The sequence below is a fragment of the Ornithodoros turicata genome, chromosome 6 (genome assembly GCF_037126465.1).
Source record: "Ornithodoros turicata isolate Travis chromosome 6, ASM3712646v1, whole genome shotgun sequence".
Lineage (NCBI taxonomy): Eukaryota > Metazoa > Arthropoda > Arachnida > Ixodida > Argasidae > Ornithodoros > Ornithodoros turicata.
In genome coordinates this window covers 60,796,968-60,824,428 of record NC_088206.1, presented here as the reverse complement: position 1 = coordinate 60,824,428, position 27,461 = coordinate 60,796,968, and the positions used below count along the sequence as shown (strand labels likewise).

Sequence of the window (27,461 nt, the reverse complement as noted above, 5' to 3'; positions counted from 1 at the left end):
AGTACACCATGTATGAACATATACTGTGAATTATAGTCATTTAGGTCATCGTGTGATCATATCTCAAACCATACTGCTTATGTTTCACGCAGCTCAATTTCAAGTTTAGAACCCTCCCATCCACAGGCACACACATAAACAAGCAAACAAAAACAAAAACAGTATTGGTATAATTTTTGGGATGAGCCCTAAAGGAATGCTTATCTGAGAGGAATCCAGTATCTTATCAAACCACTGCAGCAGACAAATAAGTGGTAGCTGGCAGAAAGAAAAAAAAAACACAAGACAAAGGTGACTATTTTCACACTGCACACCATACAAGATGAGTGTACAGTATGAGCAGGTGAGCGCTTAAAGTGTGCTTCCGACCTACAATGTCCCAGAAGGCACACAATGAACTTTTACACAGGAAGCTTTGTGGAGCTATACTTTTATTTATGGGACATAGAAAAACAAAGGCTACAAAGAGCAACTATATGTAGAACATACTGTGTTCTCACATTTTTTCATAATTTTTCAGTAACAGCAGGAAGTGTATACATACCTTTTTGTCATATAGTACTTCTCTTCATTTCTTTTTGGCTTTCCATAAATCCACCACATGCAAGGCGCTTCCTATTGCAGAGCCTCAGTGAAACCGTCATGACAAGTTTTCATACAAGCTTTTGATGCAGTGCAATTTGTCACCTGACTAGATACGATTTACTGCAATCTTGGAGTCCGTAAATGCTTATACGTATCTCATTTCAAATGAGTCTACATAGGTTTTTTACTAAAAAGGTAATGACAGCATGAAAAAATAAATACTAAGTAACAGAGCTGATACAGTAAAATACCTTTCTGTAAAATATAAGACTTCATGACAATTTCACTGAAATGCCTGAAGGAGATTTTCTTTTAAAAAAAATGAGTAATGGTTAATGGCTCAGAACTACGACGACGACGACTTACAAAAATGTGACGCCAGTTACAACGGCCCGAGATGAATTTCATCAGGACGCAAAAGTACATGGTACAGTGAAGGACACACAAATTGTGGACAAATGTAGAAAGTTCGTGTGAGCATGCAAATTTTACGTAATTTTACGTTATTGTGATGTCTTGTACTCCAAAACAGTAAAGGCTAACTTCCTGTGAGCAGTTCTACGCATGAACATTACTGTGTAGAATGCGTAACAAACAGACACGTATAAAAATACTACTTGCACATCTGACACAGAAGTGGGACGTATCAATGTGAGAAAGGCACATAATAAATGAATTGCTTGGTTCACACATCTTTGTACCTCGCAATACATTCACAAATTGTAATTCCACATGCTGGATTGTAGATGTATCTAGAATGGAATCCACGTTACCTGAACCAAACTTGTGCTAACATAGCACAAAAAAATGTACACCAGTGTTTCAATTCAAGCAAAAACAAACACTAACGCAGACAAAAAATAAAATAAAAAATACTTGCTGTAGCAAACAGAACTTACCAGTACTTCAACAATGCAAAGAATTGGACACTCACTAATCATCTCATACTGTGGCACTATTATTGTGTCCACAAGATAGATATTCATCTTGGTACTGTCCTTCACAAGTAGTGACACTGAATTTATGTCCTGTGGTATAAGGCTGTGAAGAAAAGTGGCAAGAGAACTCTATGAAAAACACAAAAAAACAAATAAGTGCTCATCATACCATATGTGCTGCATGTACACCAACACTGCATGTGGAAAGGAAAAGCATGGTCCCTTGGACACTGCACAACGTTCAACAGCCATGTCCTAATAAAATGTTACACTATATCTAAAATTTGTACTTGTTTCTAAAAAGGCTCAAAATAGTTTTTGATGAAACTAACTTTGTTAAGTCATAGCTTTGCGTTGTCTTACTGGCTACCTGCTAGCCTTCAACTAATCTTTGGTAGTACTCTGATAATGTTCACTGATAGTTCATTGGTTAAACTATAGTTGATCCTTTGACATGTACAGATAATCTGCCATGGAATAGCCGAAGGTTTCCAAATTTCGTGTTCATTTGATTTCAATTTCTGCACAGCATCCATGGATTTTGCATACTACTAAATTTTCTTTGATTTCTCAGATAATGCTCTGATGGCAAGTGCAGAGGATGACGAAAAATCGAGTACAATGTAAGTAAATTTTATTTCCAAATGAAGGCGTAAGGTGAAAAGCTGAATTTCAATGTGTTAATGGATTTTTTTGAGCCTCTCACACTTGGCAAGAATGAATGTCAGAAGGAATGACATGGCAAGAAACACATAACTAATGCCGACTACACAGCAGTCGGCTAAAAATATCTACCCACGAATGAGCAAGCACATGCAGGTATGACACGATGTGCACCACAATGCATGCTGCTACACTATATTGGTATACATGTATCATAAACACTTGAAGTGTGAAGAAGTGTGCAATCGTGCGCATCAAATGACGTGTCCCGTTGCACACTCGTACAAATCCAGGCTCCCCAGTACAGGCTTCTTAGTCACATACCACAGTGCATGGTTATACTGTGCAGAAACTGGGGAGCAACAGAGCAGGTTCGTACGATAACCACAAAACGTGCAACATGCTAACACAATGTCGCTACTGTCATTTGCATATACGTGTCACATGGCACATCTAATGCGAAGAGTGATGCGTATTTCCGTACGAGGCATAATGCTAGCAAGGGAGAGTCTTCGTAACCTTGTAAAACTTGAAATTGTAAGAACAACATACTCTTATACTAAAAATTATGGATCTCATAAGCAATTTCCAATATTATGAAGTTTAAATGCCTTTGTCTGTGAATCTCTTACTTTAACTATAATGAGTACGTTTGGCATAACAGTTACGCGCGCCCAATGCCAATTCAATTTTTGTGTCCCAGGCAGGCACGTCTATAACAGAACGAAATAAAATGCAGCACCAGAAACAAACGTCATCAAAAACAATATTGCTGCACCGCAAAAATTCCCTCTTATCAGTTCGTTGCAGGAGACATTTTGTGCTCGCTTGTGCAGGGCATGACATAAAATGGCAGTGATGACAGAAATCTAATGACTTCCCGAGCCCCAACACGTGTATAGGGTGATCGTTCCATCGTCCCCTTGTCTCGAGATCCAGAGGGCAGTGCGGAAGCAGACCAATCACTGACACATCTACAGCGATGTAGCGGAGGGACGTTTCAAGGGGTGGTGTCTTCACTTCATACTGGTGGTGGACCATGGGTGTAGCTAAATAGAGCAAAAAAAGTTTTTTTTTTTAATAGTGAGCAAAATGTTCACTGTATGCTCTAATTTGGAATACATAGTCAACAGACTAAACAAGATACAGGCAAAATTATTCATGGTCAATCTCCTGTCACACGAAAACACGACAGTATGGATGACCACATTGGATACAGTAAAACCCTTTAATTTTGCTGCCCCAATTTTTTTGCAAACTGGCACACATTCACGGCTATTAAATTTTGCTGGTTCCGTATCCCCATATTTGTGGCCTGATTGACTTCCTTTTCAATAAGCCCAGGATTGTCAGTGCCACATTTGATAAAAATGACTGGAACCAGGACAAAAGATCACAAAACAGATAAGGGCAACACAAAAACAACCAGATTATATGACCATGTCTTGGCAACTGCAGTGCAACTCTAGAAATGCCTTCGAGTCCAGCCCTGGAGTCAGACAGAAAAAAACTTGCGGTCTCTCTGCTGATGCAACGCGACGTTTGCGACAGGGGAGAAGAAGGTGGATGCCAACGTGTGCACGGAAATGGGAACATTAGGACTGCTGCCAATTTGTTGAACTGCTAACAAATTACATGGATAATTTGAAATTCTGGAAATGATTCACTGAGCATATTAATGTCTTAATGTCATTCTTTAACTGAGCACGGTGTTCCAAACTGATTGCTCACGAGTCGCCATTGAAACTGAATATCCGTTCCCACATAGGATACGGAATACGATTCTGAATTCTCTCTTTTCTCTATGCAACTCGTCATACCTGAGCTGTGGTCCAAATGAAGCATGAAAGTTGTTGAGGAGGTCACAACAGTGAGGTTCCATCAGACATGCCACACAGTAGAGCAGCACCAATGCAACTTGGACGGGAAGGGCAGCTTTCAAGATACGCCACAGACGACGACCGCTCGGTGGATCGTCCTTGGATGATGGCTTGGATGTGGGAGATCTGCATTTCAAATATCACAGAGGTAAAAAAAAATCTGAGCGCTGGTACCAGTTCATGTAAAATATGCAAAAATTAAAATTTAAGAGAAAGCCATTATTTACTTGCAGCAGGTTCTTCTCCTGCACTCTTCTATAAAACTAACTTGTAGCTATTGCTAGTTATCACTTTTGATTAAAGTAAATAATTAAAGTACTTTAACATTAAACATTAAAGTTACTTTAACAAGTTGCATTTCAAAAAGAGTGACTGTAACCCAGTTACTATCTTTGCCGACTAACTGTCATAGCGGAGTTCACTTGCATAGCTTACAGGCGAGGGCACAGTCCCTTGCTTGTGCCATGCCGAACTATCGTTTTTACACTATGACTCCCCCGAAATGAAAATGTTGATGCTGGAGAGCAGTTTTCTGTCATACATACAATTTATGACATCACATTCATATTTTTACGACCATGTTCTACTGTCTGTTTTGTTTGTTAGGCATTATCAGTCATTACTGACACAACGTCTGCCTGTCCCAGTACCTCTCACAAAAGCAACTCCTACCTGCTGTTCTCAGACGTAACCTTCTTCTCCGATGTCACAACTGTGCTGTCCTCGAGCGCAGCAACCTACAAACACCAAAATGGAAATCCCTGTATGACTGATAACTTGCATGGCAATCATCGTGGGTCAAAGATTACGGTGTGTAACACAGTTGGTATCGGATATGCATAAGGCTTTGTGTTTCAGGGTAAAACCTGGTAAAACCTATTTTTACCCCAATTTACATCATTGTAACCTGGGGTAAAACATGAAAGCTAACTTGGCAAAGTGCCAATTCAGCCACTATTATGTGCAGTGAAGTACGGTCGTGCATGCATACAATTCAGCACTGTCGTTCTGTACCCCATATTAATCGAAAATGCAAGAGGCACTTCTTTTTTATTTTCAACCCAAAAATCTGCTCCCCCCAACCAGTATCGCCTGGTTTTACCGTTTTACGGGTCCTGAAACCACACTCGATTTTTACCCCACCCTTTCCTCCATTTTTACAGAAAACATGAAGCCCGAAAACGGCTATACTTTTGCAGCGTTACATAACATAATAAGAAACACTTTCAGTACTGCTGCTGCAGTTCGGAACGAGTTACGGTAACAGACAGTTTGCCACAGGAACTCCAAAAAATACCAAGGTTTGCATTAGTCCTATGGAAACTACAAACAGATACTCAGCAAAAGATACAAGTTTCAGCATTGCCCAGTCATTCTGTGACCCTCTATTATTTCTATCAGGGAATCTCACCCTTTCAGACAAAGCATCCTGGCTCTCAGCACCCCACTGGTTCTTCATTGCTTGGAGCTCCGTCAGCTTGGCACCACTCCTGAAAAATTGCACAGAGGAAGTCAGGACATGCAAAAGTGTAATGGGACCCATAAATTCTAAACTGTTCTGCTGGTCTGTACATATGTACAAACACAGCTTGTTAGTATGCATAAATGTGCTCAAAAAGTGAAAGATTGCAATAAGCAAGAAAATTTGCATTGAGGGTCTTTGCTACTCGCTTGTGAGGAGAAGCTTAGTGCCCTCTGAGAACGAAATGTATGGAACACAACCAGGGCCGGTGCTAGGGGTGTGCGGGGCCTGTTTCACACGAAAAGTAATCCCTGGTTGAGGGCTTTGTGCGCGGGGCCTATGCAAGCGCGGGGCCTAAGGCGACCGCCTTACTCCCCCCCATGACCCTGAACACAACAGTAGGGGTTACAGGGCAGCAACTTTCATAGATCCATTCCTTTTTTATAGTTGCTTTTGCATGGTCACGAAGTATTGTGTGTCCCTAGACAATAACATGCCCTACAGAGAAGACAAGATGTGCTCCTGCCACACACAAAAACTATGGTGCGTGGAGTATAATCCTGGAAAGCTAGGATGATCTCGTACCAATCTATCACAGACATCATCAGATGAATGCAAGTAGTTTGAAAATTATTGGGAAGCTTGTGGACGTGTACTCAAACCAACACACACATTTCTGAATGCATATTTATGAATAGGTTAACAGGATCCTCTCATATGTGAGAGCATCTTAAGAGTGTGCCAGAAGAGAAGACTCTCCTATATTTGCACTTTGCAATGTGAATACTGATGCTGGTTGGTAAATTTAAAAAAAGTACGAAGAATATCTCACTCGCAGAGCTTTATCAAAAATCGAAAGCACAGAGGGAGTTACAGACAGTGATTTTTCCAGTAACCCCCCCACCCAAAAAAAAAAAAAAAAAAAGAAAACCCTGCCAGAGAGGAAAAAAGAGAGAGAGAGAGAGAGAGCAAAAGGCAGCAGACACCGCAGGTGTTGGATGGGTATTATCGAGATGACTACGGGACCTCTCAAAAACCACAGTCACTGCAGCACGACTATCGTGTATGTACTTCCCATGTGTGGATACAACACGTTTTCTATACCACGAGAAGTAATACGGCGAAGATATTCGCGACGGCAGTTGTCTTCCTTGCTCGTCCGCCAGACTTAACCGCGAATAATCTTTTCTGCAATCTTTGTTAACCGCACGCGCGGCGAACGTTAACCACACCAGTATAGAGGGTCATTGCTAATCAGATAATCTTTGTCAGAAAGCGTGTCACACAATGTTCGCAAAAGAAATATCGGAAAAATCTAACGAGAACGAGTCAGCAGAATCGACAATGGTATCGCCCACGCAGAGAAAACGAAACCACATCCACAGCTATCAGCTCCCGCAAAGAAGCTGACACCACGAAAAGAGACGCAAGCGAACAAGATTTGCAGTCAGCGTAGTTCATTTGTAACACCTTAATGTGGGAACTTGACAGTAATGAAGGATAAAATGGATGATTGGACAGAAGGTGAAGAGACTGAACCCGAACCTCCCCCTGCTCGCACTCAAAGGTATTACAGACGAGGAGGCCAGGAGGACGGAAAATTAGTGACGTGTACAGCAAAACTGTGGACACGCACGCACAGAACTGGAAACCTAGCAGACGAACTCGAAAACTCCGCATGCAGACGACGCATTACAAACCTCGCACACAAGATGAGCACCCACTAACAGACATGCACTTTCACTCCTAAAACACACGTACGCCCACCGTCGTGAAAACGAAACGCCGGAGAAACAGCCCAACTTTTCACCATTCCTTCGGGGGAACAACGACGTACACTCGCCAAACCGGTACAACGACGGATAACCTTAGCACATAAAAACGGCGAGAGAATCACCTTCGGCCCCTGGCCATCTGCGGGAATCAGGCGTAGGCAGAGAAGCAAACGGAATGTCCTAAGTGGAAGCAGCAGCTCACGACACGTCTTCAAAGCCCAAGCGACAGCTGAGAAGCTACGCAAGCCAGACACACAGGAACGCACGAGGACGATGACAACGAAGACGCCAGATGCCGTTCGTTCAACTACGGCGAAACTCCCCTCTCCTCATGAGGCGCCCTTTTCGGCCTTCTCTCTTTCTCTCACATACCCGTTCGTATTGGGTTAATGGAGGCGAATTGTTGAGATGTGCGAATTAGAGCTTTCCCTGTCCTCCTTTTTCTTTCTTTTTGCTCAACCGAGTGTGATGCGGCTGAGATGCTGAGCTGACCTCGCAATACGTAGTTTCTTTTTTTTTTTTTTCTGTTCTTGAATGACTTTTATACGGTGTAAATACAGATATTATAGAACGAACCGATAGTTTAGAATGAGGGGGACGAGGCACCGTATCCATCCATTCGTTTCCTCTCACGTGAAACTTACGCACCGTCAAATTCTATATTTATAGCGGGAGAATGGAAGATTTCGAGAGGGAAATAGAGCAGAAACGTGATTTCTGGACCACGACAACAGCAAGAAAGAAGGACACCGTCCGTAAAGGGCGCGGAAAGAGGTAGCGCGGACGGACACACGTCAACTGGAAGCGTGTGCGACTCGATGGCAGCCTGTCACACAACCGAACATTCCACAGGGTCGCGAGAATAGCACAAGAGTAGCAAGTCTAAGCCTGACTTGTGTCGGCTGATTTATGATGTGCAATAAAATATTTTTTATCCGTGTTGGACACCCTGTTACATGTGTCCAAGGGCTTCAAAAGCGTACTCGTTCGAAATGTTTCGGTTTGCTCCCTCGTCTGCATTTCGCATGCAGGTAATGATGGAACGAGTTAGGCCTAGCTGACCGTGTCGACGGTGACCGCTCCTAGAGACGATGAAAAGAGCAAGATGAAATGACAGTTGCACGACTGTCGTGAACTTCTTTCCATTTTGCAGTCGTTACGGATCTCATGTTCCGGTCCATTGTTCGAGATGGGGCGTCTCTTGGTTGCGGAAGCCGTTACAAGACCAGCTGACAAAACGTGTTCGTGTCGTTCGCAGAAACATCGTCCGCTTCGCCTGCGTGACCTAAGATTTGTGTCCTTCGATTGTACCTGGGTCACGCTGATGGACCCATTTAGACTCTTTCGCTACAAATGTGTAACACCCATACGAGTATACCGCTACCCAGGCTGTAACGGCATCGACCTGCTTTGTCTGCTTCTACGCGAGAACGATATCGTGGCAGGTCGGAGGCTCCTTGTGGGAAGGCAGGAGTCTGCGATAGTCTGCGGTGGACGCGACCATCTCAACGCCATAACATACCCTGTTAAAAACACCATAAAGCTGTGTCTACTTTGTGAAAGAACCTTTTCTGCATTGAGCACTGAAGTCGTAATGGAGACAGAGAGAGAGAGAGAGAGAAAGAGCCTACCTTACGCGTGGGGGGCATGGATATGCCCGCTCTCAAATCTGCGGAGGAGAATCCTCATGGCATCTGATTCATAAACAGGCCTGTATTTACCGTACGCCCTCGCGGCCGTTGATCCGACGCGGGGGACAATACGTATGCAATCTTTCATCCTTCTTTCCGACAACACGTAGTTGCGCTTCTTGTGCCGAGGGACTGACTTGCACTTCCCGTTTAAAATCGCCTTTGCTTATGCATATAATTACGACATTCACCGGCAAACATTTTTACACAAACGTGAATTATTGAGCGAGATCTCCTACCCCAAACCACTGCCGCCAAACCACCGCACTCGCTCGAGAGGTCCTCGGCCAACTTGCTCTCGTTCCCATGACGTAGCACCCACCCTAAGCAGTGCCAACGTCATCCAGACGACGAGCCTGACCGCTAATCGGCGTGACGTGGACGTGAACCCAACTGCCACATCCCAAATTAAGAGTCCGCCAATCACAGCAATGGAGACAAGTCGTCATATGGTGCGTGGATAGCCAATGGAAATCACACAAATTCCACACACTACCCAATGATAGTCACAGGATGTGCGGTGTTTGAGATCGTCTGCTATTTGCTGGCGGCTATTGATTGAACAAAAATTGCTCTCTCTCTCTCTCTTCATGGCATAGTTAACGAGATAAAATTTTCATCGGACGCGCTGCCTCGGGCGACAGCATCAGAGGCGCATGTCCGCTGTCGGTTCTCAGAAGCACGTGACCGAAGTCCCGGTGAAAACAGAAAGAACTCACATTTCGTACGCATCGTCCCATTGGCGATACAGGTCCTGCACGTGCTCCCTGAAGCAGGGAGATCCACCCTCAGCTGTCAGTCTATGCACCTTCAGCTTCACCTCAAGCAGGGACTCCCGGATGCCGTGTAACGACGATAATGCCACCTGCACTCCTCTACGTCATTCGCGGTTTTAGGGTAAACCCTGACACTCACCTTGAGCTCCTGCACCCGCTGCTCCATCCTAGGCAGGTCATGTTCCTCTGAAGCAAGATCACTGCTCATTTTGGGGCTGGGCTTTCTCACCAGCCTAGCCAGTGCATCGAGTTCAGCACGCAGGGCAGCTATGTCGCTGAGCACGTCTGCTTCCTGCTGTTGGGGCTGGTTTCCACTGGACTCTGTACTCTTTTGCGTGGTAGACTGACGGCGCTGAAGCTCCGTCAGCAGCGCTTCCCATTGGCTGATCAATTCTGCGGTAAAGGAACATCGGCAAACTGAAACTATACCGTCTTCATTACCGAGAAACCAGGAGGGTGGCATCTCAAAGGAACGTGGAATGGCCCAAGAAAAACGTCAGGAGTAGAAATTAGGATTACACACACATTCGCGCAAACAGCACGAGCGCAGCGCGCAAGAGAGTTTTCTATCTCGCGAGTCAGAAAAGCTGCATCTATTGGCTGTCAGTCTGTGACGTCATCTCATCCGTCCAATAGTAAGACGCGCGCCTTCTTTGCCGCTTTCTTTTTTGCGGTTATATTTGGGGCCGCGCGTCCCTTGTCACAGAGCGGTCGATCGGTTGCCTTGCTCCCGCACTGTGGGAGACGATTCTCGGCAGCCAATAAAAGTGCTCGGATGAGCTGACGTCACAGCACGCCAGGAGGAGGAGCTGGGAGAGCTCGCCGCCGCTGCGCCCCATTCTCGTAAACTGATTTTCTCAGAAAACGCGCACTTTCCAAAGGAGTTTGGCGTGGATGTTCCAAAATGTAGTATGTTCCTAAACCGGAGTAATAAAATCTTCGAGGTAAGGTGGTCTGTCTGTAACAAGGAAACTCTTCCACTTTCCGCTTTTAGACTTCAGGATAATTTGTAATTACCGAGAAAATGAGCTTTTGTTCTTTCTCGACAGCAGCGCTCGGAAACCGTGCAATGCAGTCACGCGGGTAGGTTGCACGGCTGAGGCCACTGGCTACAGCCAGTAAAATATTTCGGAGACAAATCCCAATGTGACGCAACGTGACGCTCGTGTTGTGTGACACCACACAGAGAAAATACAGTCTACTTTTCTTACAAATAAATCACGAAAAGTGGTAACGAATGCGTATTTCTGATACAGTTTTGTAGTTTCAATATTAGAAGCTGTACTTTAACAGTAACAGGCATCGCCGGCATCGAGAAACTGGACTAGACTGGACACTGGCCTCAACTAGTGTAGCGTCACTCTGTTCAAAACCGGGAAAATGTTACAAAAAATAAATCACCGTATAAATCGATGCGTAAAAAATAAAACCAATAAATATGAAAAAAAAACTATTTCAAACCAAACAGAGATGCAACACGCACGTGCTTTTTAGCATTAGAGTTATCTTGCAACGTTTCCAACCATGAGCTCAAAACATATTTTAACACAACACCTAACATATTAACATAATATTTCCCCCTAATTTGCTTTTATGTGGACGCGTAGTTTGCCTTCTCCATGACGCACATAACAAAGGGCTACCACACAAAACGCGGAGGTAACAGAAGACACAGACCGGGTTGGTTTGACTACAACCAGAGTGGTGTTGGTGTTATTCATCGGGCAAACTCATATAAATATGCAGAAGACGAGCACGCCTTGCTCTCTACGAAAATGTGTTTACTAAATCCTCACTAAGACAACAGTCTATGAAAGCCTATCGCACAAGCAGGGCAGTGGTTTATCCAGAATCCCAAGCATGGTGGGGGGCACAATATTGGAAGGGGGGGGTCATTATTATGGTTACGTCTTAACAGCTTAACATAACATTATCCACATTTGTCTAAAGCTGAAATAGCAATGGCACCCCCTGTAGGGGGGTAGACAGGTAAAAATGTTAGGGGGTGTCGCCGAACATTTGGGAGGAGGGTCTTAGGGGGGTGCAGGGGGTTCTGGACTGCAAACAAGGGGAGGTGACTAACAGCTGCCTCATATATTTTTGTTGACCACCCATTTCGTGCGGTGCCCAAAGACCGTCTTGCAAAACTAGATGTCCAAAACTGTGCAATCTACGACACTGATGCTAAAGCACACGTATCCTCTGCGCCGTGCTCGCGGTTATCTTCTGCGGCACGCGATAAGCGAACGAAACTGGCGAAACGCCTCTCCTACCTGTCTGCGTAGCCCCATATTCACACACACGCACGTAGACAACACACTCACAGCTGCCTGTGGCAGCGACCGAGCTTGTTATCTTCCACGTAAGTGTACCGCACGTACTACGACGAACACCTGAAGACCGAACCGCGTGTTCAGTTTTGTATCTCTCTCACATGTGCTTCTCTCAAGAGCGAACGCCGGTGCATGCGTCCGCGTTCGGTGGCCAGCATAGCAGACGATCAGGCGGGCGGTTGCGTCGTCTGCTTCAAAAGCGTGACGCGAAGAGCACCTTTTCAATGCGCGAAGATCGTAACTTCTTGGGGGGTAGAAATGGCAGGGCAGGCGGAAAACGTTGCGGGAGTGAGAGGTACCCTATTTTCAGCCGGAAGAGACGCAACGCGACGGACGGTGACGAAAAGGGCACTATGCCAAAAGGAGGAGAGCAATGTAAAGTCGCGTACAACTGTGCGACTAGGCGGTTTCATTCGTGCCACGGTACATGACTTGTTCTTCTTGGCCGATTCATTTGGCATCGGCATGACAGGCATTTTCGCAGGAGGTTCATCTCAGGGGGTGCTGGTGTCCATCCCTGCTGCTTACTCTCTGGCGTCTTTGGCCTTACGCCTTCCTGGTCGGTATCTTTTTTTTTTTTTTCTTTTGGGGGGGTCCAATTTTGGGGGCATTAGGGGGTTGGGTGTACTGGGAAAATTCCTGTGCCATGGAGTCGGGTGGTAGAAGCACGACCCACCTTCTCTTGCGCTCCCCACCCCTAAAACGTTTCTGCTGTTTACACGGAGAGACCAGCCCTAATTGGACCTCTTCCGTATTGACCGAACGTCGTAACTAGTAGTACCTGGAGTTATTCTGCACTTTTTTGTGTACAGAAAGTAAGAGTGCCACTACAAACTATGTTTTTTTTAAATATTCTACTTCCTATTATAAATCAACCCTACTCAAAGACTCGGCCCAAACGCTGCTAGTGAACATTACGCGCTTCTGCTAATTTTCGAAAGAGCACGTATGGTTAATGGTAAGAAACTTCATAGTTTCGGAATTCTCCAAGAGAACGTGACATCACCGGGCGCTCCTGCCTCCGTCTCCTAGCAAGAGCGCGCGTCTCCACAATCTACCCACATTAGAAGACTGCCTGTCAGCAGCTGCGGTGAGGTAACGGATATAGACCTTCGAGGGGCAATGTTGCCAGATGCGCTGGCCGATTGGTCACCCAATGTCATGCTCCTCAAAACTAGATTGTCTGTTATACTGTGCGAGAGAACGACACGCGTAGATAGACCCGGTGCACGCGTGCGAGATTCCAGGTGGAGAAGGGTTCGTCGTGACGTAGCCTATTCCCCTGGCGTGACTCATGAGTCATGACGTAAAATGAAAGAAGGAAAGAAAGGGCACGGGGACTTGCCGACGTCACACGAGGGTCGGGTCGGCCCTCCGCGGCTGGCTTCCCAGACTGTTTTTGTAAAACTGATTGCGCACGGTCGAAAGGCGAAAGCTTTTTCTTTTTTTTTCGCGCAGTGGCTCCTGATGGACAGATGAGACAAGGTTTCGAACCACGTTAAATGTCAGCTGATTGCTCCTTTAACACACCTTTCCTTCAAATTTCAGCTGTCGATGCGCGAAATACCGGTTCGTAGTTAGACTTCGGGGCCGAGGACGACGAAGTTGGACAGATAGGTGGATGAAGGTTGAAGCGTGGATGGAAGGTTGGTGGGGAAGGGATTCAATACCCTGGCATGAAACGCACTGCTCGTCGCGCTACTGGCTGTCGGGAGAGGAGTAGTCCAAAAAATCAGAGGAATCTGAGGTGCCTTGTGTACAGAATGATGCAGCTACATTGGGAATGGTACGAAGCATCGGAAGTGAGAGCACATTGGTTTTATGGAGCATTCCATGTCAAGGATGCTGTCCAAAAAATCGGCCCGTGCCTACTACAAATAACCTTTTAACTTGCATTAGCATTATATCTATTCAAAAGGTTTTAATTTTATTTTATTTTATTTGAGTGTGCTCAGGTGTCATAGTTCTCAAAGTTAGAGTCAGGGTGTCTACCAAATTGCAGCCTTCAAATTCCCTGACTTTTCCAGGTTTTCACTGACTATTTCAAGCGAATTCCCTGACGCAAACAAAAGGGAAGTTGTTTCTTGCTGCTACGTTTTGATACAAGTCCCTCAAAATAGACAGATCATTTATTGAGTATTACTGTGGCTGCCATACTTTCCACCGATCGGCACTCGCGATTCGCTGCGCATCGCCACGGCACTTGTCTGCGATTCTCCCTCCCTTCAGCTGCTTTTTGGCAAACTCCCTGACAATCCCCTGACTTTTCCAGTCGCATCAAAGTTCCCTGATAACCCAAGGTTTTCCAGGTTGGTAGACACCTTGAGAGTAGGAAGAGGTGACGTCATAATCATCACGTCAGCACCACATTCACAAGAGGAGGGTATGTATGTCGTCAGCAAGCATTTCGAGAAGCACATAAGGCGAATCCCTGGCTAAGATACTACTTACTTAGCCAACAGGTACAAAAAGAGGTCATAGAGCAATTTAGTGGACAACCAAGCTTTACAATGGAACCGGTTTTAATGACAGGCTTCGGAACGAAAACGAAAGCCTGGGCTCTCGCCCAGGCGGTGAGACGATGCCAATGACAATGCAGCTCGCTGAAGATGAAGGTGGGTATTTAGCGGGCGCTACATGGCACTGACATAGCCAGAGAGGGGGGGGAGGTCCTGAGGGTTCAAACCCCTCCCGAAACCTTTGGTAGTGCATTTGGGAAAAAGAAACGAGGGGCAAACCCTCCTTTCCCATGTAAGGTGCCCCTAGAACCCCTGCAGAAATATTTTTCTGGCTACGGCACCGCTACATGGCTCCTGTCATTGTAGTCCCGCCAGTCTACTACACACGACATCCAGAAAGTAAGTTCCGATTGGCTACTAAGAAACACAAAAACTTCGAAATGTTTTATTTTCAGTAGGTTCTACGTAACCTACGCTACATTTTGGCACAGCAGGGCACCAGCTGCATCGTAGAATAATGTTATGAAACTAAATTATGCTGGGCTTCCTCCATATAGTCTTCATATTTGATATTTGAGAAGATGCAGAGGATTCATGGTGTGCTTTCACAAGCTGTCCAAGGACTGGTTCCTCAACCACAAGCAACACATAGGGAAGAGACGACGGGCCACTCTATTGCCTCAAAGTGACTGTTCGGACCAAAGCCAAAGCCACCCAGACACTGTTGCACGATTTCTTACGATGCTCAGTGTCACAGCACGAAAAAACTTCAATCAAATGTGCAGCTAATTACTTACAATTAAATTTTACTGTATTCACCTTCTCTTCCATAATGTCGCTATTGGCAACTTTCAGTTTCTGTTCTACCAAGCAACCAAGCATCTGATTCCAAACAAACTTGCTAATTACTTTTTATCATGTTCACCCTTTTCTGTGCCACACACTCTTGTGACATCTGCCGAGGTGTTCGTAGCTCATGCTTACACCACTGTGAAACTGAAACTGCACGTGAGCATGTGGTTTGCTTTTCTTGTTTATCACAAAAACTGCACCATTCGGCTGGTCAAAATTCTAGACTTGGCATCTATAAGTAGCTCAGAGTTGAACGGAACCCTAGTCCAAACATATTGCCCCTGGCGATGAAACTCCCCATTCATCATCTCACAATAAAGTTGTTGTTAGTCCAAACATCGGTCAACAGGGAGAAAAACTAGAGACAGGGAGACAGAAACAGGATGAACACTAACGTCCCACCAAGTGTTGATGTTTGTTCACCCCCTCCCCTTTTTGTCACTGTGTCTCTGGTTTTTCTTCCTGTGATCATGTACCAGCTAGTCTGCACTCTCTCCCTCCTATCGATCCTTAGTCAACAGCTCCACACTGTTCCTTTAAACATTTTAAATGTGAAAAAAGATGCGTCAACGCCATCTTATTGTTTCAAGCTGGCGTCTGTGACTCGCCGGAGGACAGACAAACTCGTATGCATGCCCACAATGGTGACCGCAGTCCAGCACCAACACTTGCAAATATAGAACTTACTTTCTGGATACGCATCGTGAAGAACCTGACATGAACATAATCCTCTTTGCAGTCGTTAATCAGTTAGAAGGTAGATTATTACATATTTCTAAATGAGACAAGGACGCAGAGGACACTCCTCAAAAAAAAAAAGAAAAAAAAGAAAGAAAGGAAAGAAGAAAAACAAAAAGGGAAAGACACCATCAGTTTGGATGAGGTACTTACTTTCCAGCTGGGGAGAATGTGCACCAGTGTGAAGGTGAACCTTGATCACTTGGAGGCAGTGGAGATTCGTTTGGCAGGTAGCAACCAGTTCAGCCTGTTCAGTTACAAAGCAGGCAAGCACACAGAATCAGCAAACACTGAATTTCACTGAATCCTCATCCCACCACATGCCGTAAGACAGTGATGCCTTTGTTCCTATTACTTTTTGTGGTATGCATCACACAACAGTATAACAGAAATATCGAGATCAAGCTGCACTGCTTGTTGTTAGGTACTTGGGTCTTGGGTTAAATCCAGTAAACCCGGTTTTACCCACCTATTTGCGACACTGTCGACTTTGGGAAAAACCCGCAAAAGCCTGCGCACTGAACTCGCCCAAATAGTAAACTGAACCAAGACACGAGGCAAGGTGAACACTAAATACTTTGTGCTTCTTCTTGCAGCCTCGTGCATTTGTCTTTTCACTTTTTTTTTTCTTTGCCCTGAAAATTTTCCCTTTCACACAGTATCACCTGAGTTTCAGCTGTTTTACACCTTTTAACTTAAAATCCAATCATTAACCCCACCCTGATTTTGAAAGATGTAACACTCGAAAAGACGGAAATTCTCATTGTGCATTTGTGGCTGTCGAGCGACACGTGGGTACAAAAACCAGGCAGGTTCAAGCCAAAATGCATGAAAAAAAATTAAGCTGTTCCTGTTACGAATAGTTAGGCTTTACGTTTTGTGGGAATTAGGGTAGAAATCAGGTTTTATTCCTGCAGTTATGAAATAGGGTAAAAATTTGAGCTGTGTGAAGAGCAAAATTTCCATTGCGAATAGTTTACAAATATTTCACTTGCACTGCGAATCGAATCCGAATAATTTCTCCAGACCAGCGAATGAAATTCGAATAATCAGAAACTGCCGAACTTTCAAATACCTCCTGGTGAAATATTTTGTGGTGTTGTGCTCATTCGATGATGTTCTGCTCAAACTTGTGAGCCTTTTCACCCGGCATAACATACCATGAGAGAAGGGTCCCTCTGTGTTGCGTACGGTAGACTGCATTAGTGGGATGAACTGCATTGAGACTTAGTCGACATGTTCCGTGCAGCCTACTTTGTCTGTCCTCATTTCTATGTTTACATTAACAAAATACAGAAACCGACACTGTCCTCAGTGTCGGTTTCTGTATTTTGTTTATGTGATCTACAGGACTTGACTCCCCTCTTCGTATACGCTTATGTTTACATTGTGAATTTCCTGTACTTTTTTTAGAAACTGCACATATTTCCATCTGTTATTGAACATAACTCTCAAAGTTGTGGGTATATTTACTGGAACATGCAGTGCCCAGTGTACAGTGTTGACCATGAGCTCACAGAAGTTGTTGACTGTACTGACAGAATATTGTAGACTGTGTAAAGTGGGCTTCACCTCACACTCGAGTGTAATGAGGTGAAGTCGAATTGCAGAATGGGCCGCACACCTATCTCTTGCATGTAGTGAGGCGAAGCCCACTTGCGGAATGGCGATAGCGCTACCTTGCTTCGGTACTATTCGAAAAATATTCGAAAATTTTAAATACTGAAAATAAATTATGAACAGCATCAGATATTCGTTTCATATTCGAAATTTCGAATATTCGCACAGCTATAGTAAAAGGGGCAAAACTGGGCGATATCGAGCGGGAAATAAACGATGCATAAAACGAGTGCTTCTCACGTTTCAGATGAACGCAAGACGCTGAGCAGCTGAGCTGAATGCACGCTGCTTAGCATCCTCCAGTGACTATATTCGTGGGTGAATTTACACTTTGGCACATTTGTTATTGGAGTTTTCCTGGTTTTACCAAAAGTGACAACGATGTAAGTTTAACCGACGCGATGCCCTAGGATAGGTGTGTGAAGAATAGCGTCTGTTTGAAATATCGAGGGCTCCAGTCCTGAGGCACTTCCCTTAATGTTTGCTCTACAAGGTGTTTGACGGTGTCAATGGCACTGTCTACAAAATACAAGGTTCAAATATTTGTAGCCTGTCAGTGACTGTGCTTCATTCCCATTGCCGAAGCGTAAGGATAGCAAGAAGGTATCCCCAAAAATAGGTGAACAACAAGCATGCCACTGTAACTCCATGAAAAAAAAAAAAAAAAAATGCGTATAATGACCCCCTCTCGACATGTGGTGTGTTGAGGATGTCTCAGACATTTCTTTGTAAAGTAGTTCTGTTCACTTACAAATTTTGAAGTGGCAATTTCTTTGGGTTCCCTATTCAGGTGCTTTTGTAGGGTGTTTTGGATAAACTGGTAAGCACGGACGCTCTGCCCCAGCAGGTGCTGGAAGTCTTCCACATCGGAGTCAGAGTCGAAGTCTGTCGCTGCATTAACCTGATGAGGATCAAAGCACGTTGAGTGTAACAACAAAACGTGACACAGATTTTTGGGAGGTCATTTAAATTTATTTCATAGTTGCTGTTGTTCATGGCCTGTGCCAGCTGTCTGCTTTATGCGGTATCCCAACAAGTAAATTCATGAACAGAGACAAAAGCAAATCAATATCTCAGCAATAGCAACAATGTATAGAATATCAATTTTATTTAAATTAATTGACAAGGTATTTTTATTAAAAGCAGTAGCAGGAACAACCGTCTTGGCAGAAGAAAGCAAAAATCATGGTGTCCACAGTGTATCAGTCCTGGCACATGGGCTCTGTCGTTGCACTATTAAATTGTATGATATCATTATAGCCATCTTCAGTCCTAAACTTTTTATTTCAATGCTCTGCTTGCTCTGCAATTGCTGCTCTCTACCAAGCATTTGTAGAGCATTGGTTGTACAGGGCTCAGGTGTGAGGCATTGGAAGGGGCCATATGTCATGCCGCAATACAGTCTAGCCCATTTATAACAATAGTGATGGGAACGCAAAATTCAATTGTTATATCAGAGTATTGTCATATACAAGCTTTTGTAAAATCACCACACAATGTCGTGTACACATGAAAAAGGTGCGAGAACAATGGCAGTGCAGATCATTATAGTTGTTTTATTTCAAAAAGTTAAAGTAGCACAGAAGTCATTTTTAACATCCCAGTTTTCGTCCTATAAAACTGTTAAGTTTGCCAGTAAGATGCACCATGTGAAGTAATTTACACCACAGAGTCATAATTATCGCAGGAATTGAATTTAAAATATGCAGCAAAAAGCGACCGTGCGCAGCGGTGGTGAAGAGCACTACCAGCCTGTGATCTGCCTGGAACCTCGCGCTGACGCTATAAGGAGAACGCTCGCTGATTGGCCTAGAGAAATCTTGTCTGCTACTCCGCTGTCGTCTGCTACTCGGCTGTTCGGGGTTCTGATAAAGCCTTTCTCCTTGCTCGGTAATGCTTTGGCCGCTCCTTCTATCCCAAATTCTCCGGGAAAACTGGCAAAACAGGTTTACGGCGGCAAAGGGACAATGCGCTGACCCCCACTGACCAGCAAACCAGAATGAGTCTCCTTATGCCGTCATCGGTGATGTGCCATCATACCTCCTCATCCTCGTTATAGCTGGAGTGGCGAGTTAAGGGTGAAGGCGCGGAGCTATGTTTATGTGAGTTTTTTTCTGGGAAACAAATTGCACACATCAATACCTTTCGTGCTATTCGGTATAATGACACAACCACTTTCATCAGATGTCTTAATCTGAAATTTTTTTGGATGGCCCTCTGTACTCCTTTAAGCAGTGTTGCTTGCTTTGAGCTTTGGAAAGGTGGAGGAAGAAAAAGACCCTCTTAAATGCCCAGTGACTCACTAATCCTTCTGCTCTGCGTGACTAACCACCGAAGACAAGACTAACCACCGAAGAAGAGACGGGGCGGCGGCCTTCGAAAAGTGGAATTCTTTTCGTTTTGGCGGGAAACCAGAAGAAAACCCCATTGTTATACGCGAGCAAGGCATTCCATTGAAGATTGTACAAACAAAGTTTTGTTTGCACACGTTTCAATGGGAGAGCTGACAGGAACCGACAGTTTGATTGTATTATCGAAGTTATTGTTGTATTGAAGACTGTAATAAACAGGCTCGACTGTATCAGAGACATCACACCCTACGCTCTTAAACCCAGCGTGGCGACCACAATCAATGTAGCACCTTGGAAACATTGAGCTTAGTCTGCAGAGCGGGAAAATGGTGTTTCCATGTTTTAACCCCTTGTCTAGATTTTGACAGAGCCCTGAACATCCTTTGAAATTCTACAAACGTTTACAAAATAAGGTCGCGCATGCCACAAAAGAGACAATAAGACTTTCGAAGACTCTGTGGACTACTAATCTTAGTGACAACACATATCGGTGTACTCTGCATCACTGAGACACTGACCTGCGTCTTGGACGTAGATCGTGGGAGCTTATGTGGAGGTCGTCGTGGCCCTTCGTGAAGTCCACTTAGAGAGGATGTGTCCGAATGACTCCCAATGAATGCTCTGTAGTCATCTCCAAAATGCAACAGCTTCTTAACTTGGTCTTCATCCGCTGTCTGCTCTGAGTAGGGTTCACTGCAGTATGGCGGATCCTGGAATGCAAAACAGTTCCCTACAGATTACGCCACACATTCAATTCAGTGAAACCTCGTTAATGCGTACCTGGCGGGGATGCCAAAAAACTACGTACTAAGCGGTAGTACGGCTTAACCAAAAACTCAAAATACAAGTCCACGTACCTGTCTAATGGAAGAAAAATGGAACATGTTTGACAAAATGAGGATAAATATCGCCGTTTATTGACTTTGCAACAAGATAGTCCGTTATTTTAGTTATTTTCGCTTCGTACCGAGGCGGCCTTGCAGCAATGATTGCGGCTTCAAATCCACATACATTCCGGTCGAGCTGTTCAAGAAGTCCCCGTTTTCTGGCAGACTGATCGATGGTATGGATGATGTCCAGTTTCTCCATGGTGTTCAGGACACGGTGGCATGGCGCTGTCCCACAAAGAAGTGAGAAACGAAACTATAGGAGGAGGAGGAGGTTCGGAGCCTAGTTGCCCTCTACACTATGCGGGAGAATGACCTCTCTTCCTCACAGGAGTGACGTATTGGCGTCGCCCCATCTCTGGAGGAGCCACGTGCTTCCGAATCTTTGTTTCTGGTACGGGAGGAGCTAGTTTTTTTGTTCTGCACGGTCTGTTTCAGGACGAAAAGTACGCATTAACCGATATTGAGGCTGCGAGCAGCTACGGCTTAAGCGGGTAGCAAATACATTGGTTTCAATGGGAGTCGCGACGGGGATTCAGCGCAACTACTGGTTAAGCGGAATTACGGCTTAAGAGGGTACGTATTAACGAGGTTTCACTGTACTTCAGCTTAGACACCCTCAAGCTGCTCTTTCGTGTGATTGAATTTTGCCTATAATTCGTGGGCATCCTACGTGGAATCTGTGCAATCGCAAATTCCACTGGTCAACTAGAGTGAGCACTTACATCTTCTGCAGAGCACTAAAATCCGACACAGAGGGACAGAAAGACAATTGCGCTTTCTCCAACGGCCTAGTGGCAGCCGTAGCACAAGCTGTACGTGACGACAGTGTCCCACTGGAGCTCCGACTGATTCAGAGAAGTCTCAGCGAAGCAAGTGAGGCCTGCTTGCACGACTGTTGAAAAACTTCCTCAGTGGTGTCCTCAGCAGCTTTGGTAGTGCTCCAGGCACACACTATACTGTCCTCAACACCATTCACTTGTAATGCACTGGTTAAGCTACTAAGGGACACAGCACTGAGGAATTTCCTCAATGTTTATGCAAATGGGCCCTGATCCGAAATGACCAGTAACTCCAGATAGACCAGTGGAATTAGCCTGCCTCTTTTGAAATTTGTAGTTCATCTTCCTTGACACATAATAGACCTCAAATTCACTCTTGAAATGCTGTCCAGAAGTACCGTGCTCAGTACTACATGTCACATGGTTAGCAGAACATTTCATGTACCTGGTAGTCATCCCACATCTGGTCTGACACCGAGCTCTGCTCTTCCACGTGAGTCAGTGTTGCGTCACATACAGGAAAACCATTTAATGACGCTTGTGAGATTCCCATGCAGTCCTGCACAACAAATACGGGATCTTGTTAGTTCAAGATGCACATTGCACATTCATTCTCAGCAATTAGTCAGTAGCTCATGCCAAGAAGTAGTGAAACTGGATCTGATGTCACTCCTACGTAAGGCCTCGTGGTAGTTGCATCACTACATAGCTGGAGCACAGCAAGGTGCTGTTTGTAACAGCATTATAAGTGTTACCAGTTATCTCAAATTTGCTAGTTATACAAGATCACTCACCAAGAGTAACACCATAACTTAGACTTGTAATCCTCCAATACTTCCAATTCTGCCATGCTAAACAGAACTGACATTACCACACTGCAATCTAACATCAATGTATACTAATGTTATGTAAAAAATAACACACCCAAGCAACACTACACAGGAACACAATGATCAACATGCAGTTAAGGATTAGAACTTAATGGACAACACTGTGAAACCTAAAATAACGAGCAAAGGGATATATTGAGATACAATGTGAAAAAAAAAACAAAAAAAAAACTGGAATGACAGCAACTCTGCCCAAAGAAATCAAAGCAACAATCTTTTAAGTAATATCAAAAGGTGGTTATATTTTATCGTATTCAATGCAGACAGCAGCATCAACAGGGGAAATGAAGATGCAGTGCAGGAGAACCATAGTAACATGCAATGAGGCAAACGAAACTGAGGTAACGGTTAGCATCCCATAAGAAAATGAGAGTAACCGTGTATTCCCGCGAGGGACATCCTCACGGAAGATTCTAGTGGAAGAAAAAGCAAAAAACTGTGCACGGAACCGAAGTTCCGCCCTGTGTTACGTTGAGCATTCACACGGTGCCGGAGTATCGGGAATGGAGTGTTGTCACACGACACACGACACTGTCAGCGTCTTTTCCTGTCGTCCGCTATAGGGAATATCTTGTAGCCGTTAGCAGGGCACGTGAAGACACGAAGTTGAGCACTCGGCGCTCACGTGACAGCAGAAAACCTATGACGTTTTTCGCATCTTCCGCTGGAGTATTCTGGGGAATTTTGCTAGTGTAAATATATGGTAAGAGGGGATGTGCCACAACGAAACCTAACCAAAGTAGGTCATCTCATGTCACTGAGCAAAGAATTGCAAGTCTTGATGCAAAACTACATTTTTAGGTCCTGCAATGTGTCCTGCTTAGGCAGAGTTGAAAAAAATTGCACAAAGCATGAAAATGAGGAGAAACATAGGTAATGCGCTGGTAGGAACTTCAAGTGCTCCTTCAGTATTGCTCAACTGCAAGCACTGCCAGACGAAATGTTGTTACGCCTTCAAAGTTGGCTAGAATTCTCTCGGGAGTTCGTACCATTAACTACGACTACACAAGGAAGGTTAGGTAAGAAAAGCAGCACCTGCTACTTTGCGATGGTCAAGACCCTGAATGTCTTGCTTGGACTATGCTAAAAATAATTATCCCAAAGGTTCAACAGTAGTTTTTTATTTTTTTTTTAACTGAGGACCTAAGAAAGCGATAATGTTTATCACCGATACAGTGTCTGTGATGTCAAACAGCAAAGAGGCTTGGGTTTAACATTCATACAGTTAGTACAAGAGCACACAAGAGGGCAAGAGTTACACAAAAGAGGGCAAAGCTGGAGTAGCAGTCCTCTAACAAACAGAGACTCATTTTATGCATTATCAGTAGGCTTCAGACTTTTCGGATTTATCCGATAAACTCCCTCTGACGTTTTTTTGCAAAAAATTGGATTTATCCGAAAAACTCTGATTCTTCCAAGGCCCACGTGGCGGCCTTACGGTTTTTCCAGTTTCCTTCTTCCTTTGTCCCCTTTCTTCCACACCTACTTTTCGACTTCAAACTGATCCGAAAAAGAAAAAAAGAAGGTCAGAAGTGGTAGCCTCCTTCAGGGTCACTGGATGCATGAATGGCCCAAAAGGAGGTGGTACACACATTTGTCCCATCTATGCGTCTTCGACCCTCGTGACTCTACGTGACCCCGGGCACTGGGCTAGTTTGGCACAGAACAGTTCTGTGTTCGTCACAGCTGCTACTCAGTTTGAACCTGGGCACCATTCAGAATTTGTGCAAATATGCTTGTTTGTACTTCAATAGCTCTGGGTAGTAAAACATCCATGTGCTGTATCATGTGGTCTCAGTCACTCTTACACGTCTTTCCTTGCATTGTCTCTGCGATGACTACTCCGAAATACCCCGAAATCGGTGCCGTTCATTTTTCAGACTTTTTAATCTTCCGAGAAACTCCGAATTTCAGAACGGTTGAAAACTCTGATAAACAGCCTCCAAATTTTACAAAATGTAAACTGAGAAAACTCGGAAGCCCTAATTATCAGCAACACTGTTAGGTACGTGTCACTCACATGGTAGTTCTCTGTTCCTGACGATGAAGTGTGATGCCCTGAGAGGTGGCCAGCACTCCCGGATAGTGATGCCGCTGAAACATCCCGTACTCGACGAAGTCGTGCAGAGGAAGATCCCGACACTGCCTCGGAGCTCGAGTCCGAGCGGAACGTTCGGCTGCGGAATGCTCGTGCCCTTCTCTGACGATGTAGACGGTGTTCCGGAGAGGAGAGGTCTGACAGGTCCTTCTGGACGCCCACTGAACACGTGCGAGGTCGTCTAATAAAGAAGGACATTGCATACTTTTGATTCACACTTAGACTTCCACACAATCTCCTCCATAGTATGTCTCGCATCAATGTGGTCTAGCTATTCAAGAAGGTGCACAACATTGTGCGTAACCTGCTGTAGGACAGCCCAGTAAATGAAATTATTAACAATTAGCAAACTATCACTCCAAGAGATGGCCCTCTTGAGCAATGGTTTGAGGTGAACAATTATGCAGACTAATTAGTGCTCAGGAACCAAAATGTGTAATTGCACACTTTGTCGCTAACATCGAAAAAGCTCTTGTTGCAGCTTAGTCAATGCCGTCCACGCTACAAAGTATAACACCCCTCAAGCAAAGCATACAGGACAGACAAAGACATATCATATCATATTTGAAAACTAGATTCAATAACCACAGAGATCAGAGATACAGAAACATCTTGGTCAACTTAAATACCCTAGAAATAAATTTGTCTTTTCCAATCAGCTTTCTGCTCATATCAGGGCGAGGAACAATGATAAGTGTAAGTTAAATTTTATTTGCCCAGACATTCGTCACTACCTAATGCACCATGGAAGTGCAAAACATGGAAGACACGACACAAGACAACACTCCGTAATGCTTACCCTTCGCTGCCCAGACCTTGCTGCCCCGACGCAGCGCTCATGAGCACATTCAGCGCTGTCTCCGACGTTGAGAAAGGTGACAATGCTGACAGGGCACCCGCTCCTTTCACGTCCGTGACGCTCCAAGGCCTGTCCCGGCCTCTCTTTTTGCTCCTCAGGCCAGTCCTCATGACCACACCACCGTATCGAGCATCTCCACCAGCTCCGACCTGTACTACAGTCTCCACTGAACCTGTTCCGGACTTGCTGAGAGACACACTCCTGGATGTCGTTCTTCCTTGACTTCCTGAGGATGATGTGTCCGCTGCATCACTGTCGTTGTCTTCCTCGTTGGTTGTGTACTCCCCGCTGGCGTCGCACGAACTGTCCACGTGGCACGGCGCGCTGTCTTCGTCTTCCTCACCACCTGCCGACGAGTTGCACCTTTCCAACCACTCCTGCACTTTTGTCACTTTTGTCGTCTCGAGCGTCCTCTTCACTCGGCGTACAGCGGCAACCTCCGTCATGAAAGAGACATCCAATGGGCACGACGAGTTCGACGTGTCTTGTTTCTCACTCGACAAGCCGTCTGCAAGGCCATCCTTCCACTCGTCGTCGTCGCCCAAGATAGCATTGACGGCTTCGCTGTTTAAGTCGGAGAATCCACCTTCGGGTTCCAGAGAAGTCATCCGGTAGAGATCTGCGGCCGGGCCGGTGTTCTGAATCAGCGGACAGGTCTTGTAGTCCTCGTAGTCTTCTTCTGGAGCTGAATTCCAGCGCCCTTCCAATCCCGGTCGTTCCACGTCACCGGCGTCGTTTTCCCAGTAAGATTTCGACGTTTCTTCCGGGCCGTAGCTGTAGATATGAATACAGTCCTCGCTCGAAAGTTGCGTCGAACTCTCGCTGGAGTAGCCGACATCTTGTATGATTTCAAAGCGACCGCTGCCAGTTTTAGCCTTCAGTTCAGCGATACCCGTCGTTCCTACCATGACACCCTTTTCGAGGTAAGTAGGAGCAGCTGGCTGGACGGGTGGTGGAATATCCCACTGAGGAGTAGGAGAGTCGGACTGTCGAACGGGGTCTTGAGCAACATTTGCTCCAGGCAACGGAACTGTCACTTCCATGGCTGAAAGGTCTTCGTCCCATTCGTTGCTCAGTCGCGGTTGCTTGCTGAGTGGCTCGTCCCCGTGACCCCTGTCACTACCAGAGTCCCACTGTTGGCTTCCCTGCAGGAAGACGGATTGTTTAATCAGCAACAGAGCTATAAGCACTTGTTCTCCTTTGGATATTTTTGCAGCAAAAAGAACTGGAACACAAGGACCCATGGAAGCACAAACGCGGCACCCCTGCCTGACATCCACCAGGTTGGACAGTATAAAGCGGGAATGAAGAGAATTTGAATTTGCAACCTCGGCAGTGCAAATAAGCGTTTTCTTTTCTTTGTTTACAGAGCTTCTGACGGCAGTGAGAGAGAGAGAGAGAGAGGAGGGGGGCACTTTACGTTTACCCTGCCCTGCCCGCAAATTCTCCTCGCGACGCCTCTGAGCTTCAGTATCTCCAACACTAACCAGCAACACTTCAGATAACAAAAACACGCAGATGCTATGCTTTGTAAGCCAGCAGGGCATCTGACATTCTACTGATAGGATGACTAATATGTGATAACTACAAGATCACCCCATCCTCCTCCTTTTTTTGAAAAATGTCTTTCTCTTTCTCACAACTGTATTTCTCACTGTATTGTTGCAAAAGTAAAATCTTGTAGTTGAGAGTGAGCAGCTGTGCTTGTGCCTCCGTGTGTCTTTGTGCCCCAGTTCTTTTTTTCTTGCAAAATATCCAACAGACATATGTACCAACTACCCCGCCTCACGACACGATCACTTGGAGACAAGAAATAGGTCAG

General features: G+C 45.1%; 1 protein-coding gene across 5 annotated transcripts in view; it reads right to left on the bottom strand.

The window, feature by feature from the left end:
• Nucleotides 1–413: 413 nt before the first annotated feature.
• The window catches only part of LOC135396874 (uncharacterized), a 151,384-nt gene continuing 124,336 nt past the window's right edge, over nucleotides 414–27,461 (bottom strand). For 4 of the 5 annotated variants that reach the window (XM_064628084.1, XM_064628085.1, XM_064628082.1 and 1 more), the window contains 12 exons: nucleotides 25,580–26,784; nucleotides 24,703–24,961; nucleotides 22,238–22,351; nucleotides 20,642–20,833; nucleotides 18,524–18,673; nucleotides 16,306–16,399; nucleotides 9,910–10,163; nucleotides 9,714–9,859; nucleotides 5,478–5,556; nucleotides 4,739–4,803; nucleotides 4,007–4,192; nucleotides 414–3,235 (listed from right to left, as the gene is read on the bottom strand). In XM_064628084.1, the coding sequence (XP_064484154.1) occupies nucleotides 3,208–3,235; nucleotides 4,007–4,192; nucleotides 4,739–4,803; nucleotides 5,478–5,556; nucleotides 9,714–9,859; nucleotides 9,910–10,163; nucleotides 16,306–16,399; nucleotides 18,524–18,673; nucleotides 20,642–20,833; nucleotides 22,238–22,351; nucleotides 24,703–24,961; nucleotides 25,580–26,784 (2,772 nt within the window). In that variant the 3' untranslated portion in view covers nucleotides 414–3,207. The remainder of the gene's footprint in view (nucleotides 3,236–4,006; nucleotides 4,193–4,738; nucleotides 4,804–5,477; nucleotides 5,557–9,713; nucleotides 9,860–9,909; nucleotides 10,164–16,305; nucleotides 16,400–18,523; nucleotides 18,674–20,641; nucleotides 20,834–22,237; nucleotides 22,352–24,702; nucleotides 24,962–25,579; nucleotides 26,785–27,461) is intronic. The other variant, XM_064628083.1, reaches the window with a different exon arrangement.